The 26,484-nt window shown below is 43.8% G+C and overlaps 1 protein-coding gene and 1 non-coding gene across 4 annotated transcripts in view; both read left to right on the top strand.

Moving 5' to 3' along the window:
* PITX2 (paired like homeodomain 2) overlaps window positions 1-25,576 on the top strand; it is a 40,791-nt gene extending 15,215 nt beyond the window's left edge. For 2 of the 3 annotated variants that reach the window (XM_058193296.1, XM_058193295.1), the window contains exons 4-5: window positions 19,858-20,063; window positions 24,061-25,576. In XM_058193296.1, coding sequence (XP_058049279.1) covers window positions 19,858-20,063; window positions 24,061-24,624 — 770 coding nt within the window. In that variant the 3' untranslated portion in view covers window positions 24,625-25,576. Of the gene's footprint in view, window positions 1-16,435; window positions 17,610-19,857; window positions 20,064-24,060 lie in introns of those variants that run through there. The other variant, XM_058193294.1, reaches the window with a different exon arrangement.
* On the top strand, window positions 7,014-7,086 carry TRNAR-ACG (transfer RNA arginine (anticodon ACG)). The gene has a single exon. It is a non-coding gene; the product is annotated as a tRNA-Arg (tRNA).
* Window positions 25,577-26,484: the final 908 nt, after the last annotated feature.

Genomic DNA, 26,484 nt, shown 5'->3' with positions numbered 1-26,484 from the left:
ACTAGATGACTTTTAGCTAAAGAAAAGTTGAGGGTTTTTCCCGCCATCATGACCTCCCTGGAAAACAAATTGTAATTTTTCTAACTATTCATTCTGTCTCGCGAGTTTTGTATCCTGTTCATTTCCTGTCCTATGCAATATGCCACAAGGTCTTTTTTTACTCTCTTGAATGAGAAAGGAAATGGCCAAAGGTGGTTGTTGCTTTTTTAGAAAAAAAGAGGAGAAATCAACTTAAACTAAAGATGGAATTTAAAAAAACAAAACAAAAATCCATTTTTGTGCTAAACTGAAGACCAGACGGAACAATATTGGGGAAGAGACTCCAGGGCTGTAAATATATCCTACGTGAGAATGATGGAGTTGTCAATAGGACTCACCTGCTTTTCAAACCTTCAGCTTGTTAAAATTCTGCACAACGGAATGAGAAAATTAAGAGAATTGTAATCCCACCCATGGAAGGATTGGGGCCTTGGGTGGGAAGAGGCTATATTTTTTATTTTAGAAAGTGAAGACAAAGTCATGGGGAATTTAAAAGACATAAACCGATCAGATGCATCTGTCCAAATGCCATAGATGTCAAGGAGAAAGGCTTCAGGAAATGTTTAACATAAGTGAATTTGAAATGGCTCAAAAGTGTGCCTTGTAGCCTGTATCCTTCCCCACTTCCTGCTTTCCTTCAAACAGTATAAATGGGTCCTACTATCTATGTAGACCAATCAGTATAGTGCATAAGATTATTGCTTTCAGCAGCTATCCTATGTTTAGCCAAAAGAGCCTCAAAAGGAAATCTAAAAAAGATTTCTGATAAATTCATTCGATGAAATGAGTGACTGCTGTCCCCAAGAAAATCATCTTAAGGAGCCAGTTAGTTTCAGGAAGCTGTTGTGTGTCCTTTTCATTCCAAAGCCTATTTGGCAAAGCGAGAAAGAAAGGACGCTTCCATTGATGGATTTGATGCAGTCTCTTGTCTGCTTGCATTCCTGGAATCATCACCAAAATGAAAGATTCATTTTGTTAAAGAAAATATTTTGCAGTGGAACTCATACAGTACATCTCCCTCCATCTTTTTTGTTTTAAATGCAGTGAGAAAGTTTTAGCAAAACTTAGAACGATATGCAAATGTCACCAAAATGCCCATATTTTGACTTCACTAACCAAATATTCAACAACCTTCCTATTCCAGGACGTTCCAGACTTGCTGGACCACACATCTACTCATAATCTCTAGGGGTTTTTTGGCCAATGGTTGAGGATGATTGTCGCTGTAGATGAGAGAATGTGATGTTCAATACATTCTCAACAACCTCACTGGGTGGGCAATGGGCAGTTTGTAAAACTAGACATTCTTCTTCCATGCAATGGTTCAATGCGCATTGAACTTGGAATAAATCTTCTTGAGTTCAGTGGGGCTTACTTGTGAATAAATTATATGTATGATCTTGCTATCAAAATAACTGAAATGCAAATGTTGCTGACTAGTTTAATTCAATTATTTGGAATATGTTGAGGAGTATCCAGCACGTAGCTCTACGATCAATCCAATGACATCCGAGAACTCTAACCTTAAGATGTATTTCATCCAAAGGTCTTGGAAAGTCTTTTTGACTTTCTGCAATCCTTAAAACAAATTCCCCAAGCAGATGCAATTCCAGGCAAGGCTTTCCTTAAGCAGGAGGGGCTGAATTCACTGGATTGGGGTTTTGTTGTTGTTTTAAAAATACAGACACGGGAAAGGGGTCCAGTTGGGCCAGCCCTGTTTGTGTTTTTCTAAGTCTGGATGGGATGTTTCCTAAACCGAATTGAAGGATTCTGGGAGTTGAAGTCCACAAGTCTTAAAGTTGCCAAGGTTGGAGACCCCTGTCCTAGAAAGTAAACTGCCCTGAACTTAGGCAAAAAAAATGGTGCTATTCTGGGCAGTGCTTAAATTTAAGCTGACAAGCATTTAATTGAAATCTTAATGTCCAGGTAAGCCAGGCAAATGTGAACACCACATATTTTAGAAGTCTAATTCAAAGAGAAAGGTTTATAAGTTAAGTTGCCTATTTATCCTTCTTTCTTTCTTTTTAATGGAGACATGTTGCTAGGAGGATTAATCCTTCATAGATTTTAAATATGTTAATTGACCCCAAACAATTCCTCAATTCAGGGTCATCTAGCTTAAAAATTAGTGTTGCTTTTATTGTTGTTTTAATGCACACCTTCGAAGAGGCATTTTATTTGTAAAAGACAATACTTTTTAAAAAAGATAATACTAGTGACTGCCACACAGGTCTAAAATCAATCTATCTATCTATCTATCTATCTATCTATCTATCTATCTATCTATCTATCTATCTGCATCCAGCCATCTAGCCATTCTTGTATTCACACCAGTACATTCTTTTGTAGTATTGTTATTATAGACTATATAAAGTTTCAGCTGCTTTGAATGTATTTGCGTATGTTTGAATTATTGATTTATATCCCAATGTATACAAAAGTCTCTCCTCAAACTTTCCCACAATAGCCCTGATAGGTAGGTTAAACTAAAAGAATAATTGGCTCAAAATTACCTAATGAGCTTCCAGGGTTGGGGTTAAACTTCCTTCTGAGTGTCCTCAATCTTGGCCTTTACCTTCACCACTATGTCAACAATATAGAGTGAGTCAAACTGATTCCAATCAATTTGGAATGGCAAATCACATTATGTCAGTCCAAATTGATGTTGGTAGTTTTGGCATAAAAATACATATGCACCAATGTGTAATGATCCAAGTGAGTCCTAAATCAAATAAAATGGCTATTTAAACCAATTTAATTTCAAAATCAATCGGATCAGATCAATTCATAAATGTGTAATATTTATGTTTTGCCTTCCAACTATAGTTGATACGTGTTATCATAAGGATATCAGAAAAGCTAACTGAATGAGACCAAGAGTATTTTTTTGGTCTGTCTTTGTTTCTATGTCAATGGGGTGCCTTAGTCTGGTGCACCTGAGCAGCTGATACTCAGTAGGAATTGAATATTTTTATGCATTGATCCTAACTCATTAAGTCATTAATAGTGTTATTGTACTCACCTTCCAAGGTGCCATTCGTCTCATTAATCATTAATAGTCTTATTGTACTTCCAATGTGCCTATGTGCACTACATCTTTTAGAACTTTTTTTTAATGTTTTCCTGTATAAAAATTCATTTTATTTTAATGCAAGCGCTAAAATGTGTAATTTATTGAGCAACAGTTGCTAGGTCAGATAATGTATTTTTCAATTCAATTCATTAAAAAAAATCCGTAAGACAATCCACAAGATTTAAGAGCTCTTAGAGAAGGGGTTGAACACAGATCTCCCTACTAACGTTCTTATTGTGGAAGTCAGCTATGAATAATTGTTTCCAGAGAAATGTTGAATTACTGTAGGCATAATTAAATGACCTTTGGGATGCTAAAACTCCCGTTGAATTCAACTTGCTTATTTTGGATGGACATACATCCAGTACAGGACACACAGGTTATCTGAAGGACTGTCTCACCATACTGGGATTGGCCCATCCCAGCTGCCAGAGAGGCATGCTGTGGGTCCTGTCAGTCCAGGAAGAGGTCCTTCTCTGCTGTTGCTCCTGCCCTCTGAAACATCTTGACCCTCCCATGTGAGGTTGGCTGGCCCCAATCCTCCTATCCTTTCCTAAGCCTAAAGACCTGACTCTGCCAGTTGGCCTGTGGCCCCAATGTAACAACAAATCCCACCTCTCCCATTCTGCCCCAGCCTGCCCTCCCCAAGTGTCCTTAATTTTTAATTCTTGCTTTTAATTTATTTATGTTATATAGTTACCTTATGGTAGGATGATGACACCCAATAATTTTTTAAATAAATACATGTATATTCGTCCTATATAGTGGTAAAGTTTCCAAAGAGTTTTATTCTTCAAAGGGCCATACATCAGTTTCCCATAGGCAGAATGTTAGTTTATCTCAATTCACTGCAGAAAGGGCACTCCCACGTCCCAATTGCTTCAGCTCAAAGTTGTCAAGTGATGCTCTGGATAATGTATCAGGGTTCTCCTGTAACTGACCTAAGGGTCTGCTTCATATTTAAGAAACAAACAAAAAAATATTCCTTGGATTACAGTTTATAATACAGTTCAATTTTGAATCAGAATTCTGATTCACTACATTCCAAATAAGTGAGTCTAGACTTGCAATCTTAAGCATACTTTCTGCGCTAGATTTATCATATATTTCTGTTAGTGCATGCAGCCTTTTAAAAGGAGAGCAATTCTGTGGGGACTTTCTTCTGTGTTAAAGGTGTTTAGAATAATTTCAGCAACCATAATGTCATCTGGGCCATCCTAGCTATATATGAACCACAGACCTATTTCTAGACCATGTTTCAAACTTGAAACCACATCAAGTAATATGGAAAACAATGGGAGTTTTCTTACATGTATGGAATCTCTTTTCCAGAATAACCTTTATGATGAGTAGCCTTAGGCTTCAGATTTCTAAACCATCTTCAGTTCTGTTGGTGCCCTGATGGTTTTTATAGTTTGCAGGGGATTCAATTTTCCGTGAAGATTTTTCTTAGAAACAGGAATATTTCTTAAGTATATCTACCAAGCTGAAAAACTAATGAAATGATATGGTTTACTTCTGAGTAAACTACTTAGGCACAGGAATTAATCCCTTTAGAATTAATTTAATTAATAGGATCCTTTAGGATCTTTAAAAGAAGACACTACTTTTGAATAAACTGCAGAGGATCCAATTACACAACTGATTTTGCAGGGAAGAGTGTATTATTGTGATATTTACAATATATATTCCATTTTTCAAGATTTGTTGGCTTCCAAAGTATGTTACAATTTAGGATGCTAAATAAATTGCTCCAGAAAAATAGCATATGAATACAAGAATCAGAAGAACATTTGCAACCCAACATTCTTTGGACCCATGTTTTGTTTTTCACAAATTAATTATAGTTCTAAATAAACTGGCTTAGAAATTCCTCTCTCTGAATTCTTTATCCAAGAATTAGTAGACCGCTATATAATAACACTATTTATAGGATGTTTTCAGGAGACTGGGAGATGGGAGGAATGGAAACTGCCAAGCACTGCGCACATAAATTAAAGTTAATACACTTGAATCTGCGTATACATTTGTAGACTGCCTGGTTTAAGGTTTTTCTAAATTTAATAGCATAGCAGTTTCCTGGGCCATCTGAAGGGTTCAAGTCTTTAACTTAGTATGGTCATGTCACTGTGGCATTGTTGTTGTTTTTTAATAAAATGGTAGAATAACTTTTAACTTCTCCTGCCATAGCTGGCTCCCTTTTTAAAAGCATTTTCAGCTGTCTTAGTTTGTCTGGTTCTAGTTCACAGGCATTTTTTAGCTTCAGTGTTTTGTTTTAAGAATGCATTGGCTACTGTAGCACTTTTGGGGGGTTTGCTAGTGGGGGCCTCTGCCAATCCAAGTAAACATTCCATCTACAGTATTCCTCAAAAAGCCAGAAACTGTGTTCCTAATGGAAAAGGAATGCGATCTTGTTTGATTTTTAAGGAATGGCTAGTTGCCCTCCACTCCTTACATAAAGAGAACTCCAACCAAAGCATGAAGCGGGATTTGAAATGATCAAATGAATTGATACGTTTCCTTTGGGGCATTAGATCAGATAAGTTAAACATAGTTTTCTTGCAGCATTTGGAATTTTCTACTCCTATGCTCTCTTGGCTCCAAAGGATCATAAATATGGAGGGAACAAAATATCCTGACTTAATGATGACAATGACAATAACACTGATGATAAGAAAGGGAGGGAAGCTGTGCTGTATATTCAATCCTGAAAGCTTTAATAACCCCTGTCTCCAAGATGTCTGTACTCTCTCGGTACTTCCATCTATCTCTCCTAGATGTGGAGAATGGATCAAAACGCCCTCAACTGCTTTGATCAGCTTCTGCAAACTTCTCTAACAGGCTGTCCTTAAATCTTTAATTGCATCTCCCATCATTTCTTCTGGCTCAGCCAGCCAGAACCCTGGGTCCATGGAATCTTTGGGAGGCTGGAAATCCATTACCCGTTCCTTCCTAAAATGCTGTAATTTGGACAAATCGGAATGGGGAAAGGTGCAACATATAGAAAGATAAAGTGTATTGGGCAATTGTAATTAGCTTCCCTCAATCTGGTGTCTGGATTACAATTCCTATAATTACCAAACAATGCGCCTCTTATATTCAAGAACAATTGGGAAGATTTTGCTTACTCATTGAAATATGAAATAGTGAAACCAGACTGGTGTGTTTGCCACACACACACCAGAATAAAATTTAAATCCCACCTCCATTAATTAGCTGATAGGTTGGTCTGGGGACATGACATTAAACCTTTTTATATACTTTTCTCCAACGCATTCTTGGTCAACCAGCTAAAACTCAAACGACCACAAGCCATCCATTTAATGTGCAGTAGATTCAGTAACAAACATATTGTGGTGGAGTTTTCATTCCCCTTTTTAGAAACACTATTTCTTGGCTTTCTCAGCATCACCTTTCTTTACAAAGAGATCTGAGAGCAGAACTGCTGAAGGATTGGGAGGAATACAGTAAATGAAGGGCAGGAAGAACCTGCAAAGAGGCAGCGAAGCCCAAGGACCTGTTATCCAAAGCGAGAGGCTTCCTTTAAAGCAGGGGTCTCTTGTGGACTCTGGGGGTTGAAGTCCACGAATCTTTAAAGTTGCCAAGGTTGGAGACCCCTGCTTTAAAGAACAAGTAGATTTGCCCAGTCGTGGGATTCAAGTAATTTAACAACCGGTTCTCTGCTCTAATAATTTCTTCCAACAACCAGTTTGCCAAACTGTTCAGTTAACAACCGGTTCTCCCAAAGTGGTACCAGCTGGCTGAATCCCACCAGTGGATTTGCCTGACTTGTCTGTCCCAACCCATGGAGCCAAACCAAGGATTCCTCATATTGAATCCAGTCGCAGGCTTTCTGCAAAACTGCAGCGAGAAGGTACTATACTTTTGGTTTATACAAGGAGGGCCAGTGGCGCAATGGATAACGCGTCTGACTACGGATCAGAAGATTGTAGGTTCGACTCCTGCCTGGCTCGGAGGTTTATTTTGTGCCTGACAGCTTCGAATCCCTAGTACAGGTCTTTTGCGTGAGCAGGGGGGTTGGACTACATAATGTGCAGGATCCCTTCCAACTCTCTTATTGTTAAATATAGACCACGCGTACACACACACACAAACTCGCTCCCATCCTACGGGCTGCGCCTTCGTCATTCTCAGTTCCTAATTTATGCAACCTGGTTCGATCGGCCGTGCGGAGAGGGGCGCTGCGCAACGAAAGTTTCGGTCGTGAGGAGGAATGGGGCGATCTGAGGTTTCCTTAACCTACCTTTAAAACTTAAAAAAAAAAGCTCATCTCCCTCGCCTTCCTAATATTGACTGAATGGGCATCATTAATGGCTCTTCATCAAGGCGAACCGCCGATAATCCGAGAGAGGCGAACGACACACAAGCCGCCGTTTTCTTTTTCGCACTATTTTTTTTCTGGTTTTGTTTTAAAGGCAACGGGTCCTTCTTGCCGAAAACAAGCTTTGCGAGCCGCCCAAATCGAATGAGGAGCGAGCGTCGCCCAAAGGCTTGCGCATCTAAGGCAGCGCTTCTCACCTTGGACCACGTGAAGATGGGTGGACTTCAGCTTCCAAGAATTTCCCAGCCAGCTGAAGTCCACACATCTTAAAAAGTTGCTAAGGTTGGGAACAACTGATCTAGGGCAGGGGTCTCCAACCTTGGCAACTTTTAAGGCTTGTGGACTTCAACTCTCAGAATTCCTCAGCCAGCTTTGCTTTGCTTTGCTGGCTAGGGAATACTGGGAGTTGAAGTCCACAAGTCTTAAAAGTTGTCAAGGTTGGCGACCCTGATCTAGGGCAGGGGTCTCCAACCTTGGCAACTTTAAGCCTGGAGGACTTCAACTTCCAGTATTCTGGGAGTTGAAGTCCTCCAGGCTTAAAGTTGCCAAGGTTGGAGACCTCTGATCTAGGGAACAATGGGGAATGAATAAGAAAAGTGTGAGATCTCACCACCGCTTTAAAAAAAAATCGAGGGGGGGGAGTCGTCCACTCCTTTTTCTTGTTTGCTTGCTAGCTATTATTTCTCTATCGACGTTTCTTCTTTCTTCTCTTCTTTCCCTTCCACCCTATTTTCTGTTTGCTTGTTCTTTCTTTTCTGTTTCTTTTTAATTTTCTCTTTCCCACCAGCTAATTTGATTTGGCTCCTTCCTTCCTTCCTTCCCTACCTTTTCGTTGGCATTTTATTTGAAATCTTTCTTTAGCTTCTTCCTTGCCCGCCCACCCAAGGTAGATGGGTACGTGTTGTTTGTTTGCTTTGCGTTTGTCCGTAGAGCTTTTAGGAGAAAATTGGTTCTTCTGGTGCTGAAGTGGTGACTGTGAAAACAGGAAAAAGACCCCTGTTTATTTCACATTGATTAGTTGCCCCGGGAAATGATTTAAGGAACACCCACGAGGGTGCTTTCAAAACCTTTTGCAGCCATAAGCTAAAACAACAGAGTTCTGTGCTAATTGAGGAGTAATCATTTTATTGTAGCACAAGCTGGAAATAGACTGTATTTCCTAAATCTAGGAGGGGAAAAAATCGGATAAAAATAATGAATGGTTTCTCTTGAATAATAATAACATGGTTAGTCCTGAAGGACTCGTCATGTTCTTTATTGTTTTGACCAACATACTAAACAATGGTTATCTGTCTGGCTTCCATAATGTGATCCTAATTAATCAGAGATCTAGTTCCTGGCAAAATAAACTTTATTCAGGAATTGCGGCTCTGGAGAACAGGACAAAATGAAATTTAACTGAATTTCCAGTTGTAAAAATGAACAAAGTAGAATAGCATGGTATTCATAACTTCTGATTCTGCTATGCTACGTGCCTTATTTTATGTATTTATTGTTTTATTTAACCAGGAGAATATCTTGATCACAATTTCTTGTGTGAGAGCAAATTTGACCTAGGTTGTACTTTGTCCTAATGCAACATTTTGGTCATTGCAACATAGTGGCCCTTTATTTTACTTAGCATTTGCTTTGGATGAAAAAAGCCCATTAGCAAACCTCATGTGGTCTAAACCAATTTTCATTTCCTGCTCTGTAACTAGAATAGGCCTTGAAGTACCCTTAAATCCACAGCGCATCTCCTGCCCTCGTACACACCTCCCATGGAAGTCACCCCTGTCTACTTTTGACTCTGAACATCATGAGAATAGAATAGAATAGAATAGAATAGAATAGAATAGAATTTTTATTGGCCAAGTGTGATTGGACACACAAGGAATTTGTCTTGGTGCATATGCTCTCAATGTACATAAAAGATACCTTCATCAAGGTACAACACTTACAACACTTAATAATAGTCATAGGGTATAAATTTAACACTTAATGATAGTCATAGGCTACAAATAAGCAATCAGGAAACAATATCAGTATAAATCGTAAAGATATAAGCAACAAAGTTACAGTCATAAGTGGAAGGAGATGGGTGATGGGAACAATGAGAAGATTGATAGTCGTGCAGATTTAGTAATAGTTTGACTGTGTTGAGGGAATTATTTGTTTAGAAGAGTGATGGCATTGGGGAGGGGGAAACTGTTTTTGTGTCTAGTTGTTCTGGTGTGCAGTGCTCTATAATGTCATTTTGAGGGTAGGAGTTGAAAGAATTTATGTCTAGGATGTGAGGGATCTGTAAGTATTTTCAAGCCCTCTTTTTGATTCGTGCAGTATACAGGTCCTCAATGGAAGGCAGGTTGGTAGGTCCATCCCAATGAGAGATGGACCTATGAAAAACTTTTATGAATTAGATAACTGAGCAAACTGTAATGGTATTAAAGAACATGCTTGTGGGTCTGTTATCATACGAGCAAGCAATACAGTTCTTTATTTCATTTCATTTTTGGCGTGTGTGTGTGTCATTCTTCAAAACATAGTCTTCAGAATATTTTATAATTATTTTCTATAAGTCTGAAACCTAACACTGTGTACCTGTTAAGGGCAGGTAGAGTTGCATATGTGACTTTGGGCTAATCAGTGTACCTTAAAAGGTTCTTCAGAAGATACCATAATTTAGGACATTATGAATAAAAATCCAATCTATTTGAAGGAAGGCTGTGATAGAAACAAAATAAATGGCAAGAAGAGTGTATTGTATTTTAAATAGCACAATTCTGAGATTTAGTGGTGAGAACTAATAGCCACTGAATTACCCTTTAAAATTATCAGTAAAATCAGTGATGATGAATTTCCAAACTCTGAAGACTCAACATTTTATTCCTAATTAAAAGGCAGTTGTTTGAGGAATTTATCAGGACTTTTTGAACTGTTCTTTGTCACACATTTCTGTCCAGTTAAGATACTAGAATGTCATTTGAATCAACGGAATTCATCATTTCAAACTCCTTATAGCTTATATTTAACTAGTTTGAAAAATACTAGATGTCCCTTTGCATACCTGTTACTACTATACCTGAGTAGTAGCAAGAGCTCACTACAAAATTATCAGTTCATTCTGAGAGCCACAAGAAGATATTAATTTTTTTTTCTTATCTCTCTGTAGGTTTGTGTTCTGCCAACTTTAGAATATTAACTATTTCTTATCAATTATCATTGTCAGTGAATTATACTGTTGATAACCCAACTTTCTCAAACTATCTAAACGACTTAGAAATAGCATGAAAGTAAATAATACTCGTTTCCCTGGAATGATATGAATGCTAAAGTGTAGCACAAAAGAGAGTGTCTATTAATTATCAGTCAATTGTCTGTTTGTTTAATTTTAATGTGACAAACTTGCATTTCTAATGTAAGGTTTGGAACTGCCGTGGGGAAAGGTAGTTTCCCTGCCAGCTTTCCAGCTGCTGTTAGCATAACTGGATTGCCTTGTTCTTTCAGTGAACAAGGGGTTGGGGCAGGCACCTTGGAACCGTGGGATCAATTAGGGTGGTGTTAAGGAAGACAAGAAATCATACCATGACTTAATTATTGCCTAGGTTTTGGTAGATCCTTCATGAGATGCTTTAAGGCAGAGGTCTTCAAACTTGGCAGCTTTAAGACTCGTGGACTTCAACTCCCAGGATTCTCCAGCCAGCTATGTTGTGCTAGCTGGAGAATTCTGTGAGTTGAAGTCCACAAGTCTTAAAGCAGCCAAGTTTGAAGACATCTGCTTTAAGGGGACAGTATTTGCATGGCATGAGAGGAAACCTGGGTGAGGTAGCACTACCACCTCAGAGATGGTTTTTGCTTTGTAACTTTACATTAAAATGTATCCCATACAGATCAATGCAAGGAAGAGCGCAGGATTACAGCTTCAGATAAAATACATATGCAGATAAAAGAAAATGATATTATGCAAACTTCTTTGAGAAAAACAAAAGTGTTGCCCAAGATCAAGAGTGCTTGAGTGCACCTCTGGCATTTGAGCAAGAGACCTTCCCATTGGCTCCAGCCAAGTGAGTTGGAACTGGCGTTGCCCATATTTCTTATTTTGCAGAGATCCCCAATGGCAGAGATACAAAGCAAGACTTATTTCTTTTTTTAAAAAATGTAGATGAGTGGGAATGAAAAGCTACCGAGATGAGGGACAAGAAAGTTATGCCATATGCCACACCTTGGACAGGAGCTACCAGGTTAAGGGATTATTTAGCCCTTTCACTTTTCAAAGATGAGATTGGTGGCTTTCGTCAATCTAGTTATAAAAGCCAATTTAACCACATCCGGCTGTGGATCTGGATAAAATACAGTGAAGGCAGGAACAGCAAATCTTATGAAACCCATATTGCCCATGTACTACGCTTCTTTCTCAAGGACCGAGCGGATTCTTAACATACCAAAAGTTCTTACCCACCCCTGACCTGGAGTTGAAACACCCACTGCCTTTAACGTAGAAAATACTCTGCTATTGGCTTGGTTTGGCATAAGACTACTTCCTACGAAGTTTGAAGGTTGCACCAGGCACTGTACAAATTGAGTTCAGGCAACAAGCTAAAGCATAATTGTTGTACAATGCAATTGGTCTCCCATGACACCATTTTAAGAAAAAAATATAAAACCTTAACGCATGATCCTTTCCTGCAACATTAATGTCTGTTTTAGTCTGCTGGTGTCTCTGAACATTAATGCCATGTTTTTTACGCTGTTGTTGTTGTTGTTGTTTTAGATGTGGCTATTTCTTGTTTTATGATGCTGGTGTATTTTATTTGGATTTGATGGTTATTTGATGGAAGCTGCCTTGGAGCATTGCTGCGAGTATATTAATATGATAAAGGCCAATTTGGTTTAGTGGTTAAGACACCAGATTAGAAACTGGAAAACTATGAATTCGAGTCCCTCCTTAGCCACGAAAGTCAGCTGGGTGTCTTTGAGTCAGTCATTCTCTCTCAGACCGACCCACCTCACAAGGTTGTTGTTGTGGGAAAAATAGGAGGAAGGGGTATAAGATATGATCACTGCATTGAGCTATTTGTAAGGATTATAAAGGTGGGATAGAAATAAATAAATAACCCAAAATAAACTATTTAATGGCTGATTCAAAAACATGACTACAGCAATGAACAAATTCCCATGATACATTAAACCATTAATCGCTTATACTAGTCTAGCCTCCTGAAAACCCAAAATGCTGGATTAACTACTTTTTTTTTGGAGCAAGTTTGATCTGGGAAGCCAACTGTGTCTTCCAGAATCAATCTCTTTTTGTGTGTTTGTTTTTCACACCTTTCCAAACCCCATTTCCTTCTCTGATTTTTGTCCCCAGCAGTGTATCATGTTTATCATTAATATTATCAATACTTTCATTATCATCGTTGATTTAAATTTGTTAGGTTGGAATCTACTTTCTGCCATCTGCTGGTCTTTGACTCAAAATTGGAGGAGGGGGGTAAGCTTTTGAAGTCTGGATGGGGTAGCCATTTTCCCATAGCTGGTAATTTGGAAGAAGGTAGCTCAAGTTAATAGTAAAATGTGGGTCCTTTTCTACAGAAACGATCCAGGTCCAACCCAAGTAATCCACCTCAAAATAGGGGAGAGTTTGTGGATGGCTTCTGTTTGAGAGTTGCTACCAGTTAAGAGTAATTAGATTTCATGATCTGAAAGATTAGATTAGATGATTAAATCCAGATTCTGAAGGAGGTTTTCAATCAAGTAGGAACCATAGGATTTCAGGCTGTCGTGCCCTCACTTCACCTAGATAGAGAAATGCCTGCAGGAGCCTTTCCTAACCTGGTGCCCTCCAAAACGTGTTGAAATGTCAATGAGATTCTAAGGGTTGAAATCCAACCCACCCGTGGGCACCAGGATGGGGTCTGCTGCTGCACAATTTCTATGCATGGTAACGCTCTCTTCCCAATTCAAACCACCATGTACAGTTGACTGGGCCATATTCTGTAATATACGTGTAAAACCGTTAATTCAACTTTAACGGGGTTTAAACACCTCTCTTGTCGTTGATTTGCTATGGCTAGTCTTCTTAAAATCCACGGGATCTGCATTTTTCTCCGGAGTAGCAATAATATTATGCTCGTGCGTCGTTTAAAAAGTACTAAAACTGGCGTTTCCACATCTCCGCTTCAGCTTCTGAACTCAAAATTGGCAAGGCAGCCTCCTTATATTCCCTTAACTGGAAGTCTCACTGACAGCAGCGGCGGCTCCGGCTTCTGTGTAGATATATTTAGGATTGCGGAGGGCAAGCGCTGGTTTCTTACCAACGAAGGTACTAAGCACGACGTATATCTCCTTCTGGGGTAGCTTTACCGTAATCGCCCCTTGTGAATACAAAACCCGTTGGATTGGTTTCCGCCTCCCTCTTAACTTAATAGAAGACGGGGTGTATCTTTAGGATCGCTTTAAGTGCAAGCGTTAGGATGCTCTTGGGTTGAGAGGACATCCCTTTGAGCGGAAAGAGGTATTTTCAGCCTGATGAGAGAAAGCGTGATGGTGATATTCTTTCACCCAACCTCAAAGGGCTGGATCTGCGCGAGTCCTTCTCCAGCTCATTCATGTCTTCTTACTACTTCCCTTTCCCCAAGTTTGGAGGAGAAATTCCTGGTTTCTCCTTGGGGGAGTGGCGGGGGCGGGTTGCGGCATTTTTCTGCCTCCTGTTCTCAACTGTGCTACGGCTGAGTAGTTTCTGCCGCGGCCGCGCCGTCCGTAGCTTTAATAAGGCTCGGAGGGATTTACGCGGCGTGTATAGCCCCCTCGTATCCCTGGGAGGTTAAGGAGAACCGGGCTATGGTTAGTAAACAAATTGTGGAGAAAAGCTTCGGATTCTTATTGATTTACTTATAGGTCATCTGCTGGCGGTGCTTAGGGAGAAACTATTTACTTTATACATATACTTTATGATCTTGGGGGAATTAGAGGCAATCCAATAAGAAAAGAGCTAGAATCACTGAAAGCCCCTATTTAAAAGACTTAAGCAAATTAGAGACTTATCAGCTTAAAACCCACTACAAATGTAAGAGAATTGTCTGCATCCAAACGCTGACGGGTCCCGAGGAGAGGCAGGTCGCTGCCAAGTCGCAGGGATAAAGCTCCGTCGTTTAATGAGCGGATAATGAGCAGCATGTAAATTAACGAGACTTGCTTTTTTTCTTAGCTATACTGCTAAAATTATAGGTGGGGTTTAGCGGGGAAGGCGACAAAAGGGGCGGGCACCCTCCCTCCATAAAGGGGGGGGATGGAAATAGGGCTGGGGGTGAAAGTGACCGGCTCAGCCATTCTCCCCATGGCAACATCCAGGGGATCAGCGACGGCTTGCTTGAAGGGAGTCCATCCCGAAAACCAGGGTCCAATCCTGCCAGTCTGAGCTCTTTGGCTGAGTCAATCCTCCTGCTATCGCTGCTGCGAACTCCACGGGTTTAATAACTGGGAATCCAGAGTGAAAAGGGGTTTTTTTTCCCCCGGATTATTAAGGAACGAATGCAAAGCACCTTTTAAAGTAATAGAAGGTACCATAATGGACGGAGGGGGTTTGCAAGACAGAGAAATACAGCCTTGCTTTGGGGTATTTGCACTGCCCCGCACTCTCAAAGGAGACTGAAGGACAGATCAGGTTTTCCAGTCCGGCTAGAAGCAAAGTCTACCCGAGATTCTCTTTGCCTTTCCCTAAAGGTTGTAATATAACACCACCCTTTAAAAAAACAACCGAAAAGCAAAGAATAGCCCGTTTCACCTGCAGAGAGCGGCGGCAGGAGAGCGCATTTCTGTTTTACTTAGTTTTGTGCACTGAAATGCGGGGCTGCTGCTGTGTAGGCAGCCTGGCTCAAATACGTGTGTTTTTGTCAGAGGTTTAAGCCCCAGTTTTGTCGCAACGTTGCCACAAGTTGCAGGGTTGTATTTGCGGGTGGGAAACATAATTCCAGCAGAGTAAAACACGCAGTTTATGACGCCTCAATAAGAAGCCCCGTCTCTGCGGGCGAGTCTCGTTGACTAGGACACTCACCTGGCTTGTTTTAAGGGCCAAGCGAGAACCATATGAAAGTTTTCAGCAGCTGGTTTATTTCTAGGTGGTTTTTTTTTTCATTCTTCTTACTCTAATTTGGTTTTCATTATTGTAAAATAAAATATAGAAAAAGGATGTTAGGGGCTTTTTAAAAAAAAATTGCAAAAGTGCAGCGGCATATTAAAATAGGTAGACAATACCTCAGTTTTGGTTTTGGAGGGGGGAGAAAGAGGTTCAACCCCAAAATTACATCTGTTTGTCCCGGTATCTGATGGATACTAGCTTCAAATCTTTGCAGTCTTTTCAACAAAAGAATGAAATGTGGTTACGATTAGCACAAGGATCTTTTAGAATCCGATCGGTAGATGATTATAAAAAGTACATGAAGATCAGTGCAAATCATCTGTAGTAGTTTAAAATCACGGAGGAGGGGGATTTTAAACAATCGTATTGCAACAGTTAATCGGGGACATTTATCACAGAATATATTCCGTGTAATGATAATTGACAGCCTTGAATTACAGAGGGTCCTAAACGGATAGAAGTTTCTCTACGCTTTCCCACGACCATCTCTTTCTCGTTCACTTTGGCTTGTCTTAAAACCACACAAAAAAAAAGGTGTAGTTTCTCTTCTGCGTCACTGAAACAAAGATCCGAGGTCATCGGGGGGGGGGGACTTCTCGAGGCTGTGTTTCACCTCCAGGACACCTGCTTTCTTTTAATCTAAGGGGGGGGGAAACCCTTTGCGTGGTGCTAGGGGAGCGATTGCGACGATCGTAGCCTTCTAGATCGGGGTTATTGAAGGGCTCCAAGAATTCTTGCAGGCATCTCCGAAATAAATGCAGGAGAAAGCTTCTCCTCCCCCCCACCACCTTTTTTTTCTTTTGTCCCAGGATAAAAGTTTAGGTAATAAGAAGATTGCCTTGTCGACGGATTTCCTCCCGCCGTCCCTAGATTTTTTCCAGTTTTCCCTTTGCTGACTTGCAACGCATAGCTTGAAAACTTGACTGGAGGGAAGGGGTTTAGGGAGGAGGGGGGCAGAGAGAGAGAAAAGAACAGCCAAGCGTTCCATTCAGCCTTGCCCCAAGTGCCTGATAGGCTGTTCTTATTATAGCCTGCGCCGGGGCGTTGCGCTTTCCGATTGGTTGCACTCCGAGTCAGTCTTGGTCTCCGCAGCGAGTCTGGACCGCGGGGGGAAGGCTGGAAGGAGGAGAGAGAAAGGGGCCGCCTGATATCACTGGCCCGGGAAGGCGGCCTCTGGGTTTAAGATGTTGGGCAAACAGGGAAGCCAGTAAGGAGCCCGGCTCTCCGAGCGCCCAAGAAAGGAGGGAAGTCCGCGGCCACTGCCGGGCCCACAACGCCAGCGGCTCGTTCCGGGATTGCTTGCTTGCTTGCTTTGGCAACCGACCGACCGATCAGTTTGGATCTATTACGATCTGCCTCCGCTGCCCGCCCCTCTCTCGGGGATCATTCATGGTCTTCTGCGCCGTCTGCCTTGGGAGTCTAGGGCTCAGGTTGGCCACGCTCTCCCCGCGGGAGCGCTTGTGCGGCGGGAACCTTGGCTTTGCAGTGGCTGATGCGGCGGGGGGACTCGACGAGGGGGGGCGGCCGGGGAGCTCCCTTGCCTTGAGGTCCGGACGGGATTGACTGCCTGCCTGCCTGCCTGCCTACCTGCTGCTGAAGGGCCGGGAAGGATCGAAATCTGGCCAGGGGGTTTAAGGACCCGCTGCTTCTGGGCCACCGACTGCGGCAGCCTCTGCCCCTGGCAGCGGCTCACGCTCCCTCGCCAGGGTTCTTCTCCGCCAGCGCGCAGCCCCCGGCCGCCCGGGTTGGCTGGCTGGCTTGCTGGAGACACTCGATGAACTGCCTGAAAGAACCTCTCAACCTGGAGCGTTTGGGAGCCGGGAATAAGCTTTGCTCCACCTCCCCTTCCTCTTCCTCTTCCTCCTCCGCCTCCTCGTCTTGCCACCACCACCATCACCATCACCAGCAGCAGCAACAACAGCCGGCTCTGGTTATGGCTTCAGCCCTGACCCCCGGCCAGCCGCGATCGGCCCTGGATTCTGCCAAGCATCGGCTGGAGGTTCACACCATCTCCGACACCTCCAGCCCTGAGGCCGCAGGTAAGGCGCTTCTTGCCCCAATCCAGCCGGTAACCTTTCCCGGCTCCTCGCTTTTTGTACAGTGCCAACGGGCGTGTGTGGGGGGATAATGGCCAATGGACCTGATCCGTTATTTCCAAAGCTACAAATTAGAAAGGTAGAGAGAACTGCAAAGGAACACCAGCAAAAAAAGCAATTCTCCACTTTTAAGGAGGGGGAAGGCGAATCGGATCGTTTCAGGTATTTGCCGTTTTGGTCTAGCGAGGGCAAAGAATGGGAACAATTTTTATATTCCACCTTCCAGGCCAACCTTAGTATTCGCAAGGGAGAGAAACTAGCCACAGCGGCGAACCCAACAGGAGCTCGGCCGCTCAGATGAAAGCAGTCAGAGCAATAATTCCCAGGAGTATCGCCTGATTTAAGCAGAGTTCACCTCTCTCTGAAAGAGTCACTAATTTGAACTCTTTCCTTACTGGAAATTAAAGGGGGAGGGGACTCTTGAAATAACGAGATGTCCAAAATCTGAGTTTAGTGAAATTAATGTGATTAAAGCGATTGGCTGTAAGCCTCCATGCAAGTTTCGGAGACTTTCTAATAAAGCTGCATTGGGAAATTCTGCTAAACCAGGCAGAAAATGCTGCTGAAAGACAACTCCTGTCTGTGCTTACTCAAGAGTAAGTCCTGTTGAGATCAACTGGATGTATTTTGGAATTGATGTGCATAGTTCAACTGCTCATGTGTGTAAGAGCTCAGAACTATCTGTCAGAATATGCAATGTACAGCATTTTAGGCCAGGGAGAGAGAAAGAACTGTAGTGGACTTATTTGTAAGTAAACACCATCAACTTTATACTTCGGGTTCAACCACCAAGTCTTGGGTTAAGGCTACATACATTTTTATTTATTTATTTGGGGCTAAATCCACGGGTACAGTTGACCTTCTGCTGAGTCGAATACTGGTTTTCACTGGATATGGACTGTGGATTAGCGTGACCACCTCAAATTATACTAAAGTCAAGCCATTGTAACTCAGAAACGCTTCTAATTTATATAAAAGACAATCTTGGGACCTAAAGAGAACAGGGTGTCTATATGATTCATAGATATTTGTTGCAGTTCCTATTGTACATAAAACTTGCTGCTGTGCGTAAAAGAACTGCTTCTTGAAAGGATTCTCAGTCGGATTGCAGTTTTTGATATATTCGGCATTTATTCTTTTTGGTCATCGGTATCAATCGAGATCAACTCTCCCATTTGTGACCTACTATTTGATATAATTTCTGGACGTGCCCAAAGTGGGCATGCCTAAAAAAAAATGTAAGACTATGCAAGATTATACTCGGTCTTCTCAAAATCCGTCTGTCCTTTTAAAAACTTTTTGTGTCTGCGGTGTTTGGGTGCCGGCTGGGGAATTCTGGGAACGGAAGTCCACAAGTCTTAAAGTTTCCAAGGTTGTGGTGGAGACCCTTGTTCTATATTATAGATGATTTGTCAGTTCAGACTTGTACTGTCCCACTACAACCACCGGCGGTTATATGTTTAATTGCAATAAAACCGTATGCTTAAGGGAGGAGTGAGCAATCCCTTGTGAATAATCACAGCAAACCTGCTTGGACCTGGCAGTTTGAACGTTCAAGTCGGGAGTGATTAATTTACCCAATCCGCGTTCCAAGTCTAAGCAGGTAGTTTAGTGGTGGAAATCCCCCTTTCTTTTCCTTCCTTTCCCATTATCAGCCGAGGCTTTTGCTAAAATCTTTTCTAAAACCTGGGAAAATTTACACCACAAGGAAGCCACTCTTCACCCCTGAGACAGTCATCCTGCGGACGCACGCCATGGATGACGGGGCGCTTTTCCATTCTCAGATGGGCTGTTTCCCTGGGAAGGAAGCGCCTTGGTTTTTTATAAGCAACCCTTCGGATTTCTGCTGCTTCTCCCCAAAAGCCCCCGTACCTGATTGCGTACACGCTCGGTTTCTTTTTTTCAAAGTGGTTCTTACTCATTTTAAACCATACCACCCCGTCTGTGGCTCCTCCACGTCGAGTCCCCTTGATTTTCAGCGGCGCGGACTGCAATGAAGCGGGCTCGGGTGGCAGACGGCCCTTTCCCAGAGGTTGGCCTCTCCTGGGCTTCCTCCAATGGCAGGCCTGTGAATCCGGCCGAGGGAACGGGGCGACAGTTTTTTTTTCCTTCTGCCTTGCCTTGCCTTGCCCTCCTCCCCTCTTCCTTCCCGACGGGGCCCCCTGATCCGACGCTGCTTTGCCTTTCGCAGAGAAAGAGAAAAGCCAGCCGAGCAAGAATGAGGACGCGGGCGCCGAAGATCCGTCCAAGAAGAAACGGCAGCGGCGGCAGCGCACTCACTTCACCAGCCAGCAGCTGCAAGAACTGGAGGCGACTTTCCAACGCAACCGCTACCCGGACATGTCGACGCGGGAGGAGATCGCTGTCTGGACCAACCTCACCGAGGCCAGAGTCAGGGTAAGGGAGCGCCGAGGCGCGGTGGGGACGCTGGGCGGGACTTCACGGGGAGAGGCGACGGCGGCCGCTGCTTTCGATTTCGCCTCCAGCGAGGCGGGCTTTGGCCCCGCGCAGCTCCTCGGTTCTGTCAGGCCCTGACGGATTGCCTTCCCCTCCGAAGATGATGGATGGCCCCGACTGTGCGGCGTGTTCTGAACGGGATGCGAAGGAGCAAAGGGACCTGCGCCAAGAAAGCGGCTCAGGGCAGGCTCCGACGTGCGCCCAGCCCAAAATGCGCCAAACGCCAGGCCTCGGCCGCCTTCCCAGGCCCCGCGACGCTCCCTTCTCCGCATTCTTTGCCCCCCTCCCTCCCTCCTTTTCCTCCGCTTTCACAACTCTGGTGGCTTCTTCCCGTCCATCTTCTCGCCTTAGATTTATGGCTCCATCTAAAAGCCCCTAAAATCCGACAGGATCAGGCAGCTCAGTCGGAGGGGGAAGAAAGAAAGAAAGAAGGAGGGGGGGTTGGAAAGCTTCCCCAATGCGCCGGAGAGGAAAGGCCGTTTTTTTCTTCCTATCGAGATTGTAGTTCAGAACTACGCGTGGTAGGAAAACCAGAGGGAATCCGGTGCGGGTCGAGTTTTCTCTATGTAAACCGAGTTTAGGTTTTAAGACAGAAATTCCTAGATGGGAGGTGTGTGTGTGTGCGTGGGGGGGGTGTCTCTTAATTCAATGGGATTAGTGACTCTAAAACTCGGTAAGGAGTTTTGAATAATTATTACTGCTTGGGGTCAGGAAAGTTGGTAAGTGAAGTGAGCCCTTGGATTTGATTTCAAGGTTTACTTGAAGTGGAGGTAAATTCAGTTTATTTCATTTCCCTGGTTTCAGTGGAAGGCAGTGAAATGAAGGGAAGGGGGCAGAGATGGCCGGAGAAGCCGAGGTCAGCTTGCTTCAGTGTTGTCGCTGCTGTTGTTTCATACACGCAAGCACATACGCATTCAAGGACTTACACACATTCACGGAAAGGGAGAGGGAGGGGGAGAAGGAGAAGAAGGAGCTATTAAAAAAAAAGCAGTGGTAAACTACACAGTTGTTTTCTTGGATGAGAGTGACGGAGACTCTCCAAAACAATTGCTGTGAAAAAGGAAGGATTTTTGAATGCAGTCCTACTACTTACTCCACCTTTAACCGCCTTTCTTTCCAAACTTTTGCCACTGAGAAGTAGATACGTTGTTTGGTGACGAAGTTATCCATATTTACGAAAATAAAACGTTGCATTTGCAATGTAAAAGGACGGTATGGATGGATTGGCGTTCGTTTAATCTAGGAAAGACAAATGAACACCAAAATCCATTCCACACCGTCCTTTTGATGAAACCCTTTTAATTGCAATGCTCAGGGCCTATGCGCATCCCAAAGTTGCTTTAAATTTAGAATCGGAAGGGTTGCGACTCAAGCTTCAATGCAAATAAACAACAAGCGACTGGGGAGAAAAAATATGGCACAGTATAAGAAGGAAGCTGATCCTTTTGGCTTCCTCAAACAATTCACCCGGAATTCCTGTGGTTCAAACCATTTAAACGGAAAAGCTTCTTCCCGTTAAACTGGTCTCGAATTGAGTCGTCCTTTTGGAAAATTGTCCTTTCGGAAACAATGTAATGTATTGAAGCAACCTTCCGGGAGCCTTTAACGACCTTTTAGTTAAAATTATTACTCTTGAGATTTTGCTATGGCTGCCCTTGGTATTGTAGGCAAGTTTCCTCCGCGTATTTGTTTTCTAACGGGCTCTGCAATCGCCCCCTCAGATTTCCAACTGTACTACGGGTATTATGGTGGCTCCAGTCAGCAGTAAACCACATCTGGGCTGATTTCCTCTATAACAACTTGTCGGATTGTCCCAAACGCCTTAAAAAAAACAAAAACTCGGACGAAGGAAGCAGCCTTTATTCACAACTGAACAATATACCTTCAGCTGGGCACAAGGCCGCCGTCCGATCCCCTGCTCGAAAAGCGCGTGGCTCTGCTCTTGGGGGCCCTGAAAAGACGCCCTGCCCTCCGTTGCAGATGGCGGAAACACGATCTTCCCTGCAGGTTGTCTGCAGAGGCCGCCTCTGCGTTTCGGGCGCGCGGAGTAGTACAAACCGCGGCCTAGGCTTCGATTGGCGTGGTGCAGGGGGTGGGGTGGGGTGGAGGGAGCGCGGCGGGCCCGGCTGGAGCGAACTTTCGCGTGGGGTCAACCCAAGAGTAGATTTGGCCATTCCAATCCACATCAGAAAGTCGCAGGGGGCGGCTGGGCCGAGCAGGCAGCTGGGAATGTGGATTGGAGAAAGACGCGCGCGCCTGTCGCCTTTGTCTTGGCGGCGGAGGCGCCCGTCCTTCTCGCGTCGAGAAAGAGCAAAGTTTGCCAAAAGCGCAGGAGAAACAGCCGCCCAGGACCTGGCTTGGCTCTACTAATGATTAGCACATGAAAGAAAGACGCTCCTGTCACCAGCCGTTAAAGGTAAAAGATTTATTAGAAGGTTTCCAAGCCGATATATATTTATGTTGACTTCTCCCCCCATTACCCGGGTTGCTGGAGAGAAAAATTATTGACCGGATTTCAATTTCAAGCCACTCCTGGATTAATAATATCATCGCGAGGATCGTTTCTTCCTCTGCTGTGTAGAAAAATAGGTGTTAAAGCGGATTAACTTCCTTGCCTTAGACTTCTTGGGGGGTGGGGGGGGTGGAGAAGAAGGTGAGTTAGAGGTTTGGAGTGGAAAAAGATAGAGCTATATTCCTTTCGTTCAAGATTACCATTCGGATCAAACTGAATGAACTGCAAAGGAGAGAGAGAGATGGCAGAAACGGTGTGTGTGTGTGTGTGTGAAAACCAACCAGCAGATGCACAGGACGTTTTCTTGGCTAGGTATCAGAGTTTGTTAGGAACGATCTTCGCCTACGGACCTCAGCATAATCTTTTGTCGGGGCTAGAAACAAAGTCCTCCCCGATTCCAAAGTCAGCTGCGGAGAAACATTTTTGTCCCTTTTAAGGAGAAGGAGATTGGCCGCTCTCTGGAGAAACCTTTTTATTTAAAATTCAGCCTAGGCGAGCTGTTTGTGTGCTTTATTATCCGAATGTAAATGCCAGAGTAGACTGGTTTGTTTTTGTAGCCATAGATATGTTAATAAGGCCCAGAGGAACAAAACTGTTCACTCCGTGGACCCGCTTGTGCGAAAGGTGTAGCATTCTAGGCTAAACAGGTTTTCCGTACTGACCTCAGCGAAATCTTGAGGAAATGACGTGTGGGGAGGTCTCTGCCAACAGAACCTCGCTCTATTTTACTGGGACTTGGGCCTTTAAAGTCTCGAGCCCAGCCCGGACATTTCCGTGCAGGTTACTTAGGGCTTTCTTGGAAGGGGGGCTTGTTGAGCGCGGGATCTTGTGTGATCGTGAGGATGCAAAGATTTTCAGATGAGCTCCTCTCTCGAAAAAATGGCAGGGCCAGGAGAGACCCTTGCTAGATAAATAACGGTACATTGCACGTTCGGACAACCCTTAAAGTCTCTTTTTTTTCCCCTCTCTTCCCCGCCCCTCCCCTGTAAAGGAGCCTTGAAAAGGTTGTATTTGTCATATCAGCAGGCTGCGCGGCGCGCCGCACGTTTCTTGTTTAGGCTCAGCTGAAGGACTTGCATTCTTCTTAAGACGGCCTAAAAAAAATTATTTTTTTGGTAAAATAAAAACCCGGATGAGTAAAGTCCGAGAGAGGCTGGAGCTGGAGGGCGGCACCGAAGAAGTGTATCTTGGGGGTGGATGGGGAATGGGGGGGATTTCTGGTTTGTGGTGCTCGCTTGCCCCTTCCCTTCCCTTCCCTCAGGGAGCCCGGGAAGCCCCGTAGTGCGGGGGTCGGGGTGGGCTGAGAGATGGGGGGGGAAAAGCATGCTAGGGTCCTTTGGTTTCCCCGCAGTGACCAGCTTCTCTCCTTCGCTCTGTTTTCCTCCTCCCCCCTCCCTCTCTCTTTCTCTCTTCCGTCTCCTTAAGGTTTGGTTCAAGAACCGGCGGGCCAAGTGGCGGAAACGGGAGCGGAACCAGCAGGCGGAACTCTGTAAGAACGGCTTTGGGCCTCAGTTCAACGGGTTGATGCAGCCCTACGACGACATGTACCCGGGCTACTCGTACAACAACTGGGCCGCCAAGGGGCTGACCTCGGCGTCGCTCTCCACCAAGAGTTTCCCCTTCTTCAACTCCATGAACGTCAACCCGCTGTCCTCGCAGAGCATGTTCTCGCCCCCCAACTCCATCTCGTCCATGAGCATGTCTTCCACTATGGTGCCCTCGGCGGTCACCGGCGTGCCGGGCTCCGGCCTCAACAGCCTCAATAACTTGAACAACCTGAGCAACCCTTCGCTCAATTCGGCCGTGCCCACGCCCGCCTGCCCCTACGCCCCGCCAACCCCTCCCTACGTTTACCGGGACACGTGTAACTCTAGCCTGGCCAGCCTGAGACTCAAAGCCAAGCAGCACTCCAGCTTCGGCTACGCCAGCGTCCAGACCCCGGCCTCCAATCTGAGCGCCTGCCAATACGCCGTGGACAGGCCGGTGTGAGCAACAAAAAACGGGCTTCGGGGTGGCTGCTCTCGTTGCTGCGTGGGAGGGGGGGAGGAGGGCGGGGAAGAAGGGCAGGCAATCGCGCGGGACAGTCGGAAGGGACGAAGGAGGCTTCTTTGCCTCGGCATCTTAAGAACACGAACCTTCAATCCAAAGCAAACGGGCGCGGGGGCGGGTGGGGAGACAGCGACAGGAGAAGCAATTAGGCGGCCGAATTTAATCTACCCAGGCGGAGAGAGAGAGAGAGAGAGAGAGAGAAAGAGAAGGGAAACCCTTGAAATTTCGGCGTTCTTTGCTTTTTTTAAAGGGTGTTTTTTCGGCTCCTTAAAATAAATGGAAAGAGTTTTTTTTAAAAAGTGGGAAAGAAATGTTCCCAACCGAGACAAGGACATATATTATAAATATATATATAATACGGACAAACGTTTGACTGGATATGGTATGACATTTTAATGTTCCTATAAGCTTGTTATTTTTTATGTTTAGCATTGTTAACATTAAAAGAAAAAAAAGATGACGGGAAAGGATGTATATATATATTGAAATGTCAAAATTAATTTTATAAAAGCAGTTGTTAGTAATATCTCCACAGTGTTTTTAAAAGTTAGGCTTTAAAATAAAGCATGTTACACAAGAGAGTAGGGATTTGTTTTTCTTTTCTTTTTTTCCGCTTGCGAGCAAGGGAATGTATATACTGTACTAAATGCAACACTGTATGTTTCTAACATGTTATTAATATTATTATTATTAAAAAGGAAGTCCCCATTGTGTGAATAATCAGTTTTAGAATAGTACCTCTGGTGGATGCAATGGTGACTTTTGAAACTGCAATGTAAAACATACCCCCTGTATAACATTTCGTATAATTAGTGTTTTCCTTTTCAGACAACATTGGAAAAAAATGTGTTTCATGGGAGTAAAATATACAGCATACAGTTTGGTCTGGATTTTTTGGGGGGTAAATTTTGAATGAATTTCCCAAGGAGGGTTTCCCAAGTACTAAGGAAAAATAATACTTAGCTTTTATCCAACCTGTTGCTTAAAAAGGGAGAAGGAATCTTATTTCGGTTTTTTTTAAAAAGAGCCCCTGAAACCTTTATTAGGGCCTTTAAGCCTGAAAAGTCGAAAAAGCCTGATTTTTTTCCTCTGACACAGTGTCTGGCATAGCGTCATGAAGGAGATATAAATGAAGTGCCAAAAGATGGAGGGCGTTTTCCAGGACCTGGAGGACGAAGGCCTGTCATTTACCTTCATGGATCGAATCAACCAATAGCCGAAATGGGTTCGATCCAGAAGAAGTCCGATTCTCTTGACTTTCCGCGAAGAAATTGAAAGAAGCCTTAAAACAGAGCTTGCTCTAAGAGTATAATCCTCAAGGAAACCTCCGGAATTTAAATTCTCGTGGCAGGTTTGTCCTTCTGCCAGCCATTTTAAACCTTGAGGTTTACAAGTTCTGAACCTTGGCCGGAGTGTGCCTAGTACAAATAACTGACCAATAAAATGATCAAATAGCCTAACGTTTCTCCCTCGCTAGGATTGTTGTTGGGTTTTTTTTGTCTCCGCCCCCTTTAAACGAGAGTCCTCCGTTAATTAAAGGGAACAGACCTTTGCCCCAAATCGATGCCAGCCCCACCCCAATGACCCGCGATTCCCTTGTGGGCCGGCAGTGGGGGAGGGGGAAAATAAACAGGCTAGGCTGGGGGGCGGCTGAGTTTTTTTTCCTTTCGGAGAGTGGGGGTGGGGGCGGTGTGGCAATTGGTTGCAACGTTTGGCTTCCGGCGAGGTGAACCTACTCAGATCTGGAGAGCTACTGGTTCTTAAAACCATTCCGGATTATGCTTTGTATGTCTGCGGCAG

Source organism: Ahaetulla prasina, chromosome 8, assembly GCF_028640845.1.
Source record: "Ahaetulla prasina isolate Xishuangbanna chromosome 8, ASM2864084v1, whole genome shotgun sequence".
Classification (NCBI taxonomy): Eukaryota; Metazoa; Chordata; class Lepidosauria; order Squamata; family Colubridae; genus Ahaetulla; species Ahaetulla prasina.
This window is presented reverse-complemented; position numbering and strand designations above follow the sequence as displayed.